Genomic DNA, 15,516 nt, shown 5'->3' on the forward strand with positions numbered 1-15,516 from the left:
CATTACTTGGCAACCTTTTTATCAGAGCGTAAAGTCTTGTGATGGCACAGATATGGGCCAGCTAAGCCTAGGAAATAGCTGTAAAGTACTGGGGTCTTGTTTGTCTGACCGTGTTTTTGCTCATATTTCTATAGAAACTTAATTTGGACATTTCTAAGAGGTTTGTGAGAGATTGAAAGCTTGCACAAAGGCTGACACTCTGAATTGCTGTTGTCAAATAAGTAATTTACCTCCTGAGTGGCTGAATGTTGTCCACATGTATTACAGATAAGCTATAGCTGCCTGTCACTTCTGCTTCTCACTCAATGTATCTTTCAAATGAAAGGATATGTGGCATGAATTTAGATTTACCTTGTGCATTCAACCGGCAGATTCGTTTTCTGGAGTTCACAGAAGTAATTAATTTGCTCAATTTTTTCAAGGAAAGGAAATACTAGCTTTGCTAGTGTACTGCAGCAAATTGGTTTGGCCTTTGAAAGAATGTTGTTTTGTGCTGTTCCGTTTTTCGTTCACAAAAATGGATTATATGTGTTCCTTTGTTATAACAAGGTTCAGGGAATATCAAAGAAATGCTTTTTTATGTCACTGCATAGTAATTTTTTTGACTTTAAGAGACTGTAACATCATAATTGTCAAAAATGCTTTCTGCAAAAACAATAAACTGGAGGTACACTAAACCTACAGTAAGAATTAAAGCAAAGCAAAGCCAAACACAAAACAAGAATCAAAGCAAAGGCAAAAATTTAAACAAAAATCAAAGCAAATAAAGCCAGAAATAAAATCAAGATCGAAGACAAAACTAAGATCAAAGAGAAAGAAGGCCAAAAACAAAACAAAAAGATCAAACAGAATCAAAGGCAAAAACAAAACAAGAATCAAAGAAAAGCCATCAAACAAAACTAAAATCAAAACAAAGCCATCAAACAAAACAAGAATCAAAGAAAAGCCATCAAACAAAACTCAAATCAAAACAAAGCCATCAAACAAAACTAAAATCAAAGAAAAGCCATCAAACAAAACTAAAATCAAACAAAAGCCATCAAACAAAACTAAAATCAAAGCAACGACTGAAACAAAATAAACTCCTAACCAGAAACATTTTGAAAGTAAATGCTTGATTCGGTTATGTATTGTTTGTTTGGTTTGGTTGGATTATTATTGGATTTCAAATCTATACTTGTCTAACTTCACACATGCTACCTCTTGCTCTTAAACAAAATAGATAACATTTATCTTGGAATTCTCTTTAAATTCTCTTTTGCAGCATATTGTTTGAGATGTCATCCTTAGATATGAGACCAGTCCCTCGCCCTTGCACCTCTCTTAATTTTTTGTTTCGTATTCAAGTGGTGTCTTGCCCTGCTTTAAATTCTATTAAATGAAATGTCATGCTGGCACGAGGTTGCACCTTCTTAAAGCTTCAGTTTCATTTTACACTTGATGTGACATGAATGACTGAACAGGATATCGGCAGCGGTGCACGGAATCATCTGCCATTCCAACATGCGAAGAAATGTTGATTCAATGTAATATGTTGTGAAAATGTGTTTTTCATGCATATTATTTGCTGTAAAAAAAGCATCTAGTCAGGCATCTCAATTTCATTCCATCATAACTTGAAAGCCATATATATTAGAAATGTTTTGCATGACATTTGGCACTCATTTTTCAACAAACCAATCTGATATCCGGCTAAAAGCAGTGGTAGAATATAGGGCTGCTTACACATAAACAGCAATGTTAGACAAATAGACCAGCGAATGGAAAAACGTCAGGCTAACATGGAAACACCTTTAGAAGGTTGGTCATAGATCAGCATGAAAAGCACATGCAGCTTGAGGCTAATGTCACAGTGAGCATCTGGGTGTGCTTGAAGAAAATGAAAAGCCTCATGCAGTTCAAGTGATGATAAAGCTCTTGGGTAGTAAAAATGCCTCTGTAGGAATAGAAATATGTGTGTCTGAGAAAGCTAGACATACAATAAGATTTATTTCCTCTTGAACCAACGCCTGGTGTTGGCACTGGTTTGGATTTCTCTGCATGAGCCAACTTCAGTTAAAAACGTTTTCATAACCTAATGGGAACATTAGCAAATAACATTTTTTGTTACCGTCTTCAGAACAAAGCTTCAGAGAAAGGCTTTATAACTCCAATTTATGATAATTCAATCAACAAACTCAATTAAGCTGGAATCTGATACAAATGAATCTCGAAATATGAGACGGATGGAAGCTAAAATCCTCAAAACCCATCAAATCCAGCGTTCTAATGATAATCGTTTTGATTCACTATTGTTTACCAAATGTTACAAGCATTTCAACCTAATCAGCTCCTTATAAATGTGCTATTCGATATCAGATTTGAAGAAGCACATTTGTGCCTGCGTACAAAAAGGCGAACACTTATGAAAGCACCATTATGTCACTCTACAGCAGGCGGCCCAATAATTAACCCCCGTCCCTCTCTCCCTCTCTTTCTCACGCCACTCCTCCTTCCCTGCTTTCTTCCCATTACTGTGGACAGGGAAAGTATGATGTGGCGGCGCCAATTATAACAGCCTATTTTCTTTAGTGGCTGCACAGAGAGCAAAAGCTTGAGGTTGAAAGTTGGCTCAACGAAACATCAGCAAGGCTCTCCAAAAAAGCTAGATTAGAGCGCTCAATGCTCACTGCTTTTGTCAGCCTCATTAATGCCCATCTCACTCCGAAGCCACTGATGGATAACTGTCCATAAAAGCATTTTGGAAAACCACAGATCAAACTGCTATGCAGCTGAAGTACTTTGTGTGTGTACAGAAAGAATCAATTATGGCTTGTGTAGTGATTTGCGTGCATGTTTGATTGGTTTGATCCTCTCTGAGCCCCGAGCAAAGAATTCATTTCAGTGTTGTTGTTAATATTGGGATCTTTGATTAGAAAGTCAAAGGGCCTCATAATAAATCTGACATAGGCTTGTTGCAGGCAGGCAATATACAGAATGCCCTCAGTTGGAGTGTTTGGAAATTAAACAGCACCTTTTCCCACGTCAGATTAACATTTTTAATAAGAATCAGTAAAGGCAATCATATGAGCGACTTCCGCATATGATGGTATTGCAGATGGTATGATGGTACAGCCTAGGTGAACTATGGGTTTTAGCCCTGTGGACTTTTTTAGAAATTAAAGTCTCTGAAAACGCATTTTTAACATTCTCAGTAGTTTATTTAATTTGTCTATACTGCATATAGACATAATAATAAATAATTTTAAAGTAATTAAAATTATCTCAGTGTCATTTCGCTCATATCGCAAATCATGTATTATGTTTAATAGCATTCAAAATTACAGCTTGATTGGAAATGATGCACAATAAAAAATATTCTGTGATATTTAGTAATGGGATATTTGCCTTGATTTTTTTAGCCCATTGATTAAGTTTTATTTTTATCTTAAGCTTTTCACTGACACTGTTGCTCTCTTGGTAAAAAAATGTAAATAAAAATAATAATAATTAATACAATAAAAAAAATATATATAATGAAATGAAATCATGAAATAAAATATTTAATTTAATTTAATACAATTTAATAAAAATAAAAGCAATAGAGCTGTGGGACAGTAATAATTTTGGAGATTAATATGTAAATAATGTTCACACTATAAATAATAACATTTATAAAAATAAATAATAATAATATAGAAATAATAAAATGTATATTTTTATGATGCATTTTCATAGTTTACAAAAATAACTACAGACAGACAGGCTCTGTTTTAATTTGTTAGTCTTGGAAAATCAGATCAAATTGTATGGGTATTTTAGGTAAATAGGGTTCACATACCTATCCCTTCTTTATATGTCACATTTGTGACCAAGGAATGTAATGAAATCTGCTGCAGTCTATTATAAATGGTCTTTTCTCCTGCATCACGATTTTTAATTTACAGGTCTGACCTTTTCACACTCTGTTATTTCAAAAAGCTTTACACAGGCTTTGCTGGATGTTGGATTCTCTCTCAATCACCACGCTCAGATTCAGTGTCAGGGTCTGACTTAGTCTATTATTTCATTCTCTCACATAGTGAAATCAGAAACTATATTAGCCTGATGTGGCACAGTTCTTTCTGGTTAACAGTGGCAGAACTAGAGTTTTATACAGGGGGTGGTCACTGCTACTTTTGGGGGTACACACACACACACACACACACACACACACACACACACACACACACACACACACACACACACACACACACACACACACACACACACACACACACACACACACACACACACACAGTAATCAGAGGTATCTGTGTCCTCTCTTGATACATTTATTTATAACACAAGAACCATTAGTGTATAATCACAATAAAAAAATGCTACAGCCATCAACAACAAGGACACACATGAACCAACATTGTAAATGTCCAAACCTGTATGACCTTCTTCTCCGGAACACAAAATAAGGTATTTTAAAGCATGCTGGTAACCACACAGTTTTGGTTCCCATCAACATCCATAGTATAGAAAGAAATAATACAATGGAAGTCAACGGGAACCCAAAACTATTTGGTTACCAACATGCTTTAAAATACCTTCTTTCTGTGTTAATTTATGGGAGACAAAATTCATTAATTTGACAAAATCATCTCAACTTAAATTTCTGAATTCGGTATGTGATTGACTGCCTGTGTCTGGTAGATGCTGTATGTATGAATATCTGAACATGCAATATATCAAAAGAAAGAACAGAGCCTCTGCTTTTAAACAAAAAAAAAATCTGTTTTAGTCTTTAATCTGTCCAGTGCCCCGGACATCCCTCACCAGTCCAACCTGGGGCCTGCATTAGATCTCATTTTAGATTATCTGCCTCAAATTAAAACCCAAGAGACCTTTCACTGACGCATGAAAGACAAACATTGTTTCCTTCCTTGATTCTTCTCCGTTCTTGTTCAAGCGTATTATTTCAATTACAACCTGACACTGTAATGTCCCTTGAAATTCTGCGCTTGATGGATCAATACTGCAATCAGCTGAGACATTACTATCATTTGGCTCATCAGTGAAGTGTGGACGTTAAATGATTTGCTATGGTACAACAGTGTCCTCTTCTGGATCATAAACCTCATTGCATGAGAATTTTGGACATTTGCCATGAAGCCGTAATGATGCCTAATTATAACTTGCTGCCACAAAGCTGATGAGGTCTTTGCTTTTCAGCCCCTACAATCAGAACCCTTTATGTAACACTCAATTAATCTCTCAAACAGGCAACGGTTCTCTCTCCTGCGTGTTACTTTTGAAAATTAGCCTTGGTGACGCACCGCTGGCTGCCAACTAATATAGGCCTATTATACCTCGCTGACAAGTGACTCATATGTACTTATAGACTGAAGCCTACATGTAAAAAAAATTTTTAAATCCCTAAGATATAAAACCTAACATTTGACAGTGACCGGAAAGGGCTTAAGATGGTAGTTTGTCCTTGAACTTTGGCAGCGGACATTATATGTCACTCATCAAACAAGTGCTTGTGCACATACAGTTATAGAGTGCAATACAGAGGATAATATGCAAATGAGGCACTAATGAGGGCTCTTCTGGTATGCCTAAGGGAGATATGTAAATATTTACCATGGAGTGTGACATTTAAAAAAAGGGTAACAATTTATTAATTTAGCTAATTATAGCTAAATTAATAGCCCCCCCCCCCCCCAACCACACACACACACACACACACACATTAATACAGAGAATTAGCCTAAAATGTTAAATTGTGTATGTGATAAACGTGAACCTTCTACAGCGATTTCTAAAGTTTCATCTTATTTCCTCATATTGTGTTCTGTTAGCCTCTATTAAATTGCTGTTATTTATTCAGCAAACAAATGATTTAAAGAAAATGTAAACAAAGAAATTCAGAAATAAAAAGGTGCAAAGCTATGTTTAATACCTCTTTTTGCCATTTTCCATTGAAGAGAAGGAATAATAAGAAGCCAATAAGGCCAACAGTATGTTGGATCAATGGCAATGATTTTTATTTCATAATTTTGACTTATTTGAATGACTTTCTTGCAATTTTCTTAGCAGAAATGGGCTTCCATAAAAAAAAAAAAGATTATGCTAATTATCTCTAAGCATCTCATAAGTGTGGCTTTTATCTTATAATTTTGACCTTAAATGTCATAATTATGACTTTTGTCTAATAATTATGACTTTTATGTCATAGGATTTACTAAAACATGTCTGTGACTTTTTATCCGATAATTTAGAAAAATGTTGTCATAACTATTTTTTATCCCAAAATGTACATTTTTAATGTCAAAATTCAATAATGTCAATTATCATAACCAATGATAACCATGATTTTCTTTTTCTAATGTGGCAGAAATGTATATATAGGCCTATATCATTTTAATTATTTTCTTTCATTATTTTTATTGTCAGATGCTGCCAATTTATAGCAGCTGGAATGGGAATGTTGTTAGAAGAAGAAAATGGCAAGTGTTATCAGAGCAACCGCATGTCTGGTCCGTGCGACTCAAGCCCAGCGGCATCAGCACAGCAGTTGTTACTCAATGATTGTCATTTAGCTCCAAACAGAGCTCTAATTTGAACCTAACGCTTTAAAGGTGGGTAACACTTCCCTCCACCCACTGTTCCCAGGTCTTTAGAGCGAGAGTAGATGAAAAACATACAATGTTAAATGAATGTTTAGACAACACCGAGTACTGGCTTAAGAAATATGTCCTTTTCCTTCAAGCATCTGTAACAGAAATGGCAACAGAACTCGAGGAACAAGTGACCTTTCAGAAAATTACATTGTAAAGCTCTGATACTCTCTCAAATCCCTTAGATGATGTTTTCTTTTGCAAGGTACAAAGATGCACCGTTGACTTTAACAAGGAGGTATTTTTAACTGTGGTGTAGATTCTTCCGGATCCATTGGGGAGACAAAAGCCTAGAAAATGTTTTGTGTTTCACATATCTTTTCTTCAGGATCATTATGGGCAACCTATGTCCTTAATATTCTTACCAGTGTGCATCTGAGATAAAGTGAGATAAATGAACTCCACAAGTTTGTGAAGAACCTGATATCCATAATCATCCACACGCGATCACTTTAGTGACCGAGCAATTGCTGTTTGTAATGAAGTTGTAATGTCCAGTTTTATGACTCATTCAGTGAGACTGTCTCTTTTAAATTTGTGTAGGTGGTATTTTTTTATGTATATACTAGACATGTACTTTTTGGCATTGTAATTCTGAACATTTCTCAGTCTGCAGTCACGCCAAATGACAGACTGTCACAGGAGAACAGAGGAAACCTTAGAAAGGACGTTCAACAGCTGTGAACTTTAATGTAAGGCTGCCTCATTTCTCACATGTATTCAGATGCTGTTGAGTGTATGAAAATAAAATGCAATGTGAAAATCCTCTAGGAAATCAAATAATAAAAAAAAATTGTCAGTTATTGATGTGTGCTTTATATCAACGGACAGCTCAAGCCTTGATTGCACGATTTTTAATACCTTAAAATGCTTATCATACCAACGTCAGTTTAAGAACCAACACATTTTTGTTTCTCTTTGTTGTTTCGAAGTGCTGCCTCACCCCACTTTTTTTCTAACTTTTCAATACTTTTGGTCCCTTTGGACAAAGTTTGTTGTATTCTTGTATCACAGAGATTAGAGATCTGATTGATTCTGTCTACCTCCACCAATAAAGTGGACATATTTTCCCAGAGCTACATTCAGACGAAAAATTTAATTGAAAAGCTGAGATGGGGAGAGAAAATACCAAGACTCGGACTCAGTCAAGCCATCAGGAGTTTTTATGGTGTCTGAACAGATGATTGATTAGAGGTTTGGAGGCTTGTGGGAAACAGTCATTCTCAGAGAGCACACGTGAAAACACTGACTGTCGTCTTTCATACTGTAATTATAAAACACATGTGTCCCAACAAACTTCTGACGACTCTTTCCTGTCCTCTCGCTCATGCATTTCTCTTTAACCGAAGAAGGAACCATTGTACAATGTGTAATGCGCAAAACCATCTCATAACCTATAGAGAAGACAACAGCATTTTTTTAAATGTTCCTTCTTATCTCAGAGACTACACAAAAAACAAATCATTTTGGTATAAGAAAACAAAATATTTCCCAAATGTAATAGCACCATTTAAATATTTAAGACCTGATCATAAGTCTGAATGTTATTGTCTTCTTATGGACAATATTACCTGTATAAGAGTTGACTATATGTTAAATCATTAATGTTTAATGCAATGTCGTTCTTATCTTTTTGTGATACTAATTATTTTATCTGCAGGAATAGCATGTGTCTAAGTCTAAGTGGTAGCCTCTACATGATTAGAAATGGTTTCAATAATTTGTAGTAAAATATATTCATCAACTGAAGTCAAAACGTCTTTAATCTAGACACTTTAATCAGATCATTTTCATTACATGTTTTAAATATTCAGTACGTCAGTTCGGTCAAACAATTATTTCATAGCTAATGGCACAATTGCCCCCAGCCTTATAGATAAGATTAAGTCTTTTATGGCTCCCAGTGACATTGTGAGTATGTGACGCTTATATTAACTCTTTATCCTGGGGTTTCTGTATCCTGGGGGCTATAGATATTTGACAGGCTGAATGAAGGAACAGTGAGTGAGTGACTGGGCCTAATATCTGACTAAAATATTAAAAGGGGTCCCTAAGGCAAATCAAAACTCTTAACTGTAGATCTGACTTTAATGTAAATGTTGATATCTTATAGGCTACACATTTTTTTGTAATTTTTTTTTTTATCCAAAGCAATTTGCACTTCATTCAAGGGTCACATAGGTCTATTGTCAATTCGTGCATTCCTTGGGAATCAAATCTTTGCATTGCTAATACTAAGCTTTACTGTTTGAGCGACATGGGAAATACAAACTATGAAAATGCAATATTGGATGTGACTGTGTTGCCAAATGAAAATAATTTTGTATTTTGTGTATAAAAAATATATATGTTTTAAGGGATTAAAACTTAAGTACTGAATATCCATGAAAAAATATATAGCATATAGGCTACATAGAAATAGATATGATAGAGATTATTTTACTGGCAATAAACAGAATAAATCACTTTATCTGTCTGAAGAACCCAGACGGTTTTCCAAACTGGACTATCACAACTAACAGTGACAGTCAAATCCTGTCTGAATCCTACCTGCGGATTTGGGAATGCAACTCTCCATCCAATGGAATGAGGCTATGGGCGTGTCCTCCTGCTGCCATCCATGCACAAGTTAAAACTGAGCTCGCTCCGAGTCCGTGGGAATGCCGCGCGAGCATCCTGGCGCGCGTGTGGGATTTCTGAACTTTCTGTGTTTGTCTCCTGTTCCCTCGTGGATGTAAACATAACAGCGGAAAACCCGGTCGACCACTATTTGGATATTTAAATTACTCAAGAACATCCTGTGGCTGTTCAGCATGGAACTTTACAGATTTCTCATTCTCTTGCTTTCACTGACAGGTAGTTCAGCGCGAGGAGTTGAAACACACGGATTGTCGTACGCGTACACGCCAGAACTCTCCGAGGACGCGATATTGGTGGCAAACAACGGCATACACGTGCCTTTCGGGAGATCTGTTTACATCGATCCCATCAACGACTTGGTCATTGAAGTTCAGCCTGGAGACAGGTGCAGTATTACCGTTCTGGATAATGATCCACTGTCTCAGAGACCGGGACATGTGTCTCCTAAAAAGTTCCCTTGTGAATTTGGTCCTAACGATGTGAGATACTCTCATTTCGGTTCTAGGAGCCCTGCGGGTGACAGGGTGAAGCTGCAACTCAGGTATGACACTCAGACTGAAACTATTATCATCCCCTTTATGCTGGAAGTTGAGGTTGTTTTCACACAATTGGAGATTGTTACTAAGAACATGCCTCTTATTGTTGATAAACTGAGTGGTACTAGTAATCCTATAGGCAGAAAGGTTTTAGACTTTACCTATGATAAAGACTCTGAACAATGTGAGGTAACATCGCTGGCTGCCAGCAGTGTTCTTCCTAGATATGGTAAAGTTGTTGATGAGAGCAAACTGGAGAAAATGATGGACTGTGACCTGTTTCTCAAATCAAATATCCGGTATGAGCACACGTCTTCCCACAAGTCACCTAATAAGGATTATATCCCAATGGTTGTGGAGCTACGGAGCAAAGAAAATAATTTACTGAAGCAAGAATTTTTCCATGTGATGATCCGAATAAAAGAGGGCGAAGAAAACACTCCCCCCAGACCGAGTTTTGTGGCTATGATGATGATGGAAGTTGATCAGTTTGTTATGACGGCTTTAACTCCTGATATGTTGGCTGCGGAGGACACGGAATCCAATCCTGATGATCTCATTTTCAACATCACTTCTCCTCTGTCCTTTGAGGAGGGTTATATCGTGAGTACAGATGATAGGAATTTACCCATCACATCCTTTTATCAAAGGGATCTGAAAGATCTAAAAATAGCCTACAAACCTCCCTCTCTGGACTCCGATACAGAGAGGATCTTTCAAATAGAGTTTGAGGTCATAGACACAGATGGTGGCATTTCAGACCCTTTTGCTTTCATGATTGTTGTGAAGCCCATGAATACATTAGCGCCAGTAGTCATTAAGAATACCGGCCAGCTATTATATGAAGGCCAGTCTAGGTCTTTGTTTACTCAGAGCAATTTAGAAATTAGTGATGAAGACAATCTGGACAGTGTGAGGATAACGGTGGTTGATGGACTGCGCCATGGTCTCTTAACTGTTCTAGGCACCAGCAGGAAGTATTTTACCCCAGCTGACCTGGAGGTTGGCATTGTGGTTTACCAGCATGATGGTAGTGACACATACAGTGATAATATAATTTTCAGAATGTCAGATGGCAAGAATGAAGTTGAGTTTTTGTTCCCCATCACAATTGTACCCACAGACGATGAGCCGCCCATCATAAATGCAAACACTGGGCTTATTTTATTTAAAAATCAGATGGTTCCCATTTCGCAGCTTATGCTCAGCGCATCAGATATTGACTCTGAAGATTCCACTATTAAATTTACAATCGAGCCTCCCCTTTCTGCTATTGGTGAGGTTGTGGTGAGGCAATCTGAAGCACCTGAGGACCCGTCATCCTGGAAATTTAATGCAGAAGATGGTGTGTATGAGAAAGTAGTGACACAGTGGCTACAGAAAGATATTACAGATGAGAAGCTCTTTTATAGGCATACAGGTCCACACATCACAGAGATGGTTACTGATCAGTTTGTTTTTAAAGTACAAGATGATGCTGATCCTCCGAACCAATCTGATGAGATTTTTTTTATTATTAAGATTTTACCTATTGATGATATTCCACCTGTGCTGTTCCCTGGCACTACTTTGCAGATGACAGTACATGAGTACCAGCTGACTCATTTTAGCAAGAATGTTCTTCGTTACACTGACTTGGACTCTGAGGACCGGGACCTGAAATATATAATAACTCGACCTCCAACTGACATGGATGAGAATAGTCCCATTCAATTTGGGTCTGTTGTTTTAACGGACAGCTCAGATACTGACATAACAGAATTTACCCAAGCACAAGTTAACCATCATAAGATTTCCTACAGTCCACCAGACCTTGAGCTCGGCATCATACCTCATGTGGTGCAGTTCCATTTCACAGTAGAGGACACCGCTGGAAACGGCGCTGATGGAGTTTTTACAATTTTTCTGCAGCCTGTAAACAACAAACCCCCACAGATAACAAACACTGGATTCAAAGTCCTTGAGAGAGGGGTGCATGTCATCACGAGTGCCGAACTTGACGCAAATGACCTTGACACTGACAGTAAGCTAATTTCATTCACACTAAGTAAAGCCCCACTACACGGCCATGTTGAACTTATATTTACTGAATTAAAACAAGGGAGTAGTTTCAATTTGATGGATATCTCTGATGGCAGAGTATCTTATGTCCACAATGGAGATGAAATGACAAGTGACTCTTTAAAACTTGATGTTAGTGATGGTGTTCATGTTGTAACGATCACCGTGAAGGTAGTGGTAAAGCTTATTGATGATAAGGCACCAACACTCAGCCTCACAAAGGGCACCTTTGGCTCTCGCCTGGACGTGCTGGAAAATGGTGCCACAGAAATTACCGCTAATGTCATCCAGGGAAAAGATGAGGACACTGATGACTTGAGGTTGACGTTCATTGTTGAAGAAGCCCCTAAGTTTGGAGAAATTCTGGTGAGTGGAGTTTCCTCAAGCAGATTCACCCAAGCTGATATCATCAATGGTCTGGTTGTGTATACTCACACCAGCGGTGAGATTGGTTTTACTTCGATAGAAGATTTTTTCAACCTGACCCTTTCTGACATGTCTGATGAGTGGAATGTAGGGGGTAACCGAGTAAATGGAGTCCGTGTTCACGTCACCATTCTCCCTGTAGATAACCAGACTCCAGAGGTCACAGTTGGCAATACCTTTAACGTCTTTGAGGGGGATAAAAACACAATTGTTAGGCATCAGATAAGGGTTGAGGATGCAGACACTCCAATTGAGGACATCCTGTGCACCATCATTGTTCAGCCCACATTAGGATATGTGGAGAACATCTCTCCAGCACCAGGCTCTGAAAAGTCAAGGTCAGGAATGGCAGTAAGTGCTTTTACCATCAGAGATGTGAATGAAGGTCATATTCATTATGTCCAAAGCATACATAAAGGAGTTGAGCCAGTGGAGGACAGGTTCACGTTCAGATGTTCAGATGGTGTGAATTTCTCAGAGAGGCAGTTCTTTCCCATTGTTATTATTCCCACCAACGATGAAAAACCAGAGATATTTATGCGAGAGTTTGTCGTAATGGAGGGCATGAATGTTATCATTGACACACCGCTCTTGAATGGAGTTGATGCGGATGTTCCTGCAGAAGAGTTGACATTTATCATCACCAAACCCCCACATAATGGGTTCATCCTCAATCAGCTTGCCAGTGGCTCCATCCCAATCACCAACTTCACACTGGGACAAATCAAGGAAGCCTCTAGCATAATTTATGAACATGATGATTCTGAAACCACTGAAGACAAGTTTTATGTTCTTCTTACAGATGGGACACATTTAGTTGAAGGCACCATTATGATCATGATTATCCCTGTGGATGATGAAACTCCAAGGCTTGCCATTAACGATGGACTTGAAATCGATATTGGTGAGACAAAAGAGATAAATAGTAAAGTACTAAAGGCCACTGATCTGGACTCAGATGATGATTTCCTTACTTTCATTGTTCGCTACGGCCCCAGTCAGGGCTTCCTTCACAGAAAATCAGGATATGTGGAGAAAAGATCTGCAGAATCTCTGGAGAACATAACAGTTGGCATGAATTTTACACAAAACGAGGTGAACAAAGGTCTAATTTTGTACACTCACAATGGACAGGAAGGCATTCGTGACCTTGTAAAGTTTGACGTAACAGATGGCATCAATCCTCTAATTGACAGATATTTCTATATTACCGTGGGCAGCATTGACATGGTGTTTCCTGATGTCATCAGTAAAGGGGTGTCTCTTAAAGAAGGTGGCAAAGTGACGCTCACTACGAACCTCCTTAGCACTAGCGATCTCAACAGCCCTGATGAGAACTTAGTTTTCACAATCACAAGAGCTCCAGTGAGAGGGCATTTGGAAAGCACAGATACACCAGGTATGCCTATTGTGTCTTTTACCCAGCTACAGCTGGCCGGGAGCAAGATCTACTACATCCATACTGCCGATGATGAAGTCAAGATGGACAGCTTTGAGTTTGAGGTGACCGATGGCTACAACCCTGTGTTCCGCACATTCCGTGTTTCAGTTGTTGATGTTGACAATAAAAAGCCAGTACTGACCATTCATGACCTTCTAGTGACTGAGGGACAGAACAAACTCATTACGCCCTTTGAGTTGACCGTTGAGGACCAAGACACAGCCGAGCACCTACTGAAGTTTGCAGTCACCCAACTGCCCATTCATGGCAAACTGCTCTTCAACAACAGCCGACAAGTGACTTTGTTCACAAAGCAGGACCTAAATGAGAATATGATCAGCTATAAGCATGATGGCACTGAGTCGGACAAGGACAGTTTTTCTTTTACAGTCACCGATGGAACCCATTCAGATTTTTTTGTATTCCCTGATACCATTTTTGAGACACAAAGGCCTCAGACCGTGAAGATCACCATTGTGTCTGTGGACAACGGTGTGCCTCAGATAGTGGTTAATAAAGGTACACCGACTTTAAAGGTCTTGTCTGCAGGTCACTTCGGATATCAAATCACAAGCAAAGTCCTGAAGGCAGTGGACAGAGACAGTAGCCCGAATGCTTTGGTTTTTCACATTACTGCACAGCCAGAGCATGGCTACCTGATTAACCTGGACAGAGGGAATGACTCCATCAACACCTTCACACAAGGTAATATATATCATCAGAACAGAAATGTTCTTATCACCATTGATTGCATTGTGTGAAACTTTATTTCTTTTACACTCAGTGTGCTAGAACTGTGCAATACATTTAAAGATACATGTAAGAATTTTCTTCAAATGCTATGTACCCATCATATTCAGGACAGGTTCTCTGCTCTTATTAATGCTTGAAATAATGTAGTTCCATCTTGAAACAGACACTTTGCCCTTTGCCAATAGTACAGGCTGTAAGATGTGTCTGTCTCTTAGCCTTCGGCTTAAATTCTTGATGAGACAACTAGAGCGTTCACACATCTCCTTTCAATTATTAAGTTCTCATACTTTTGCCTTCTAACATCCCTGTAGTGACTGACTATTGTTTGAAAAAAGAGTTACTGGTTGGAGGCAAACCACATTTAAAAAAAGTTAAAAGTGAAGTATGTAATTTCTGTGCCGCTAGCCATAACAAACTATGGCAAGGGGTTTGTAAACTTATTAACACAACTGTTAATAAGTTTGCAAACCCCTTGCCATATTATCTGTAACAAGTTTAGCTTTTTTTAAAGGAAAAAAACACACAAAAACTAAACATATATTAGGGATGAAATCTTGTCATTGTAAAAAAGTAAAATTTTATCTAAAATTATAATTGTATACATAAAAAGCTTCATCAGCATTTTTTTATTAAATTATATAGATCTTGCAGATTTTGCAAAGGGGTTTATAAACTAAGGAGCAACTCTTATTGCTTTGAAAGTTTGATCATATCACCATAATACTTATATAATCAATATAATAATTTTGGCTTAACCATGAAAATACATAAATGAGTGTCTTTTTAAATTTTTTAAAAGCTTTGCATAATGCAAACAGGTTAGTCTCCAAACCTATCAAACTCTATGCAAATTTGCAAATATTTTAATCAACTACTCTGGCTTTTCAATTTTAAAAACATCCTTTTGCACATCCTTGTAGTGCCTTTTAGCCAGGATAATCATTTTCCCTAATCAGCAAAGGTTCATGTCCTCTAACAGCTAAAGCAAAAAAAACAAAAAAAACTC

General features: G+C 37.8%; 1 protein-coding gene across 1 annotated transcript in view; it reads left to right on the forward strand.

The window, feature by feature from the left end:
• The first annotated feature begins 9,325 nt into the window (after positions 1-9,325).
• Positions 9,326-15,516, forward strand: part of frem2a (FRAS1 related extracellular matrix 2a) — a 61,933-nt gene continuing 55,742 nt past the window's right edge. The window contains exon 1 of the mRNA XM_082157424.1: positions 9,326-14,462. Within this exon, the coding sequence (XP_082013550.1) occupies positions 9,467-14,462 (4,996 nt within the window). The 5' untranslated portion in view covers positions 9,326-9,466. The remainder of the gene's footprint in view (positions 14,463-15,516) is intronic.

Source organism: Leuciscus leuciscus (genome assembly GCF_965113295.1).
Source record: "Leuciscus leuciscus genome assembly, chromosome: 24".
Classification (NCBI taxonomy): domain Eukaryota; kingdom Metazoa; phylum Chordata; class Actinopteri; order Cypriniformes; family Leuciscidae; genus Leuciscus; species Leuciscus leuciscus.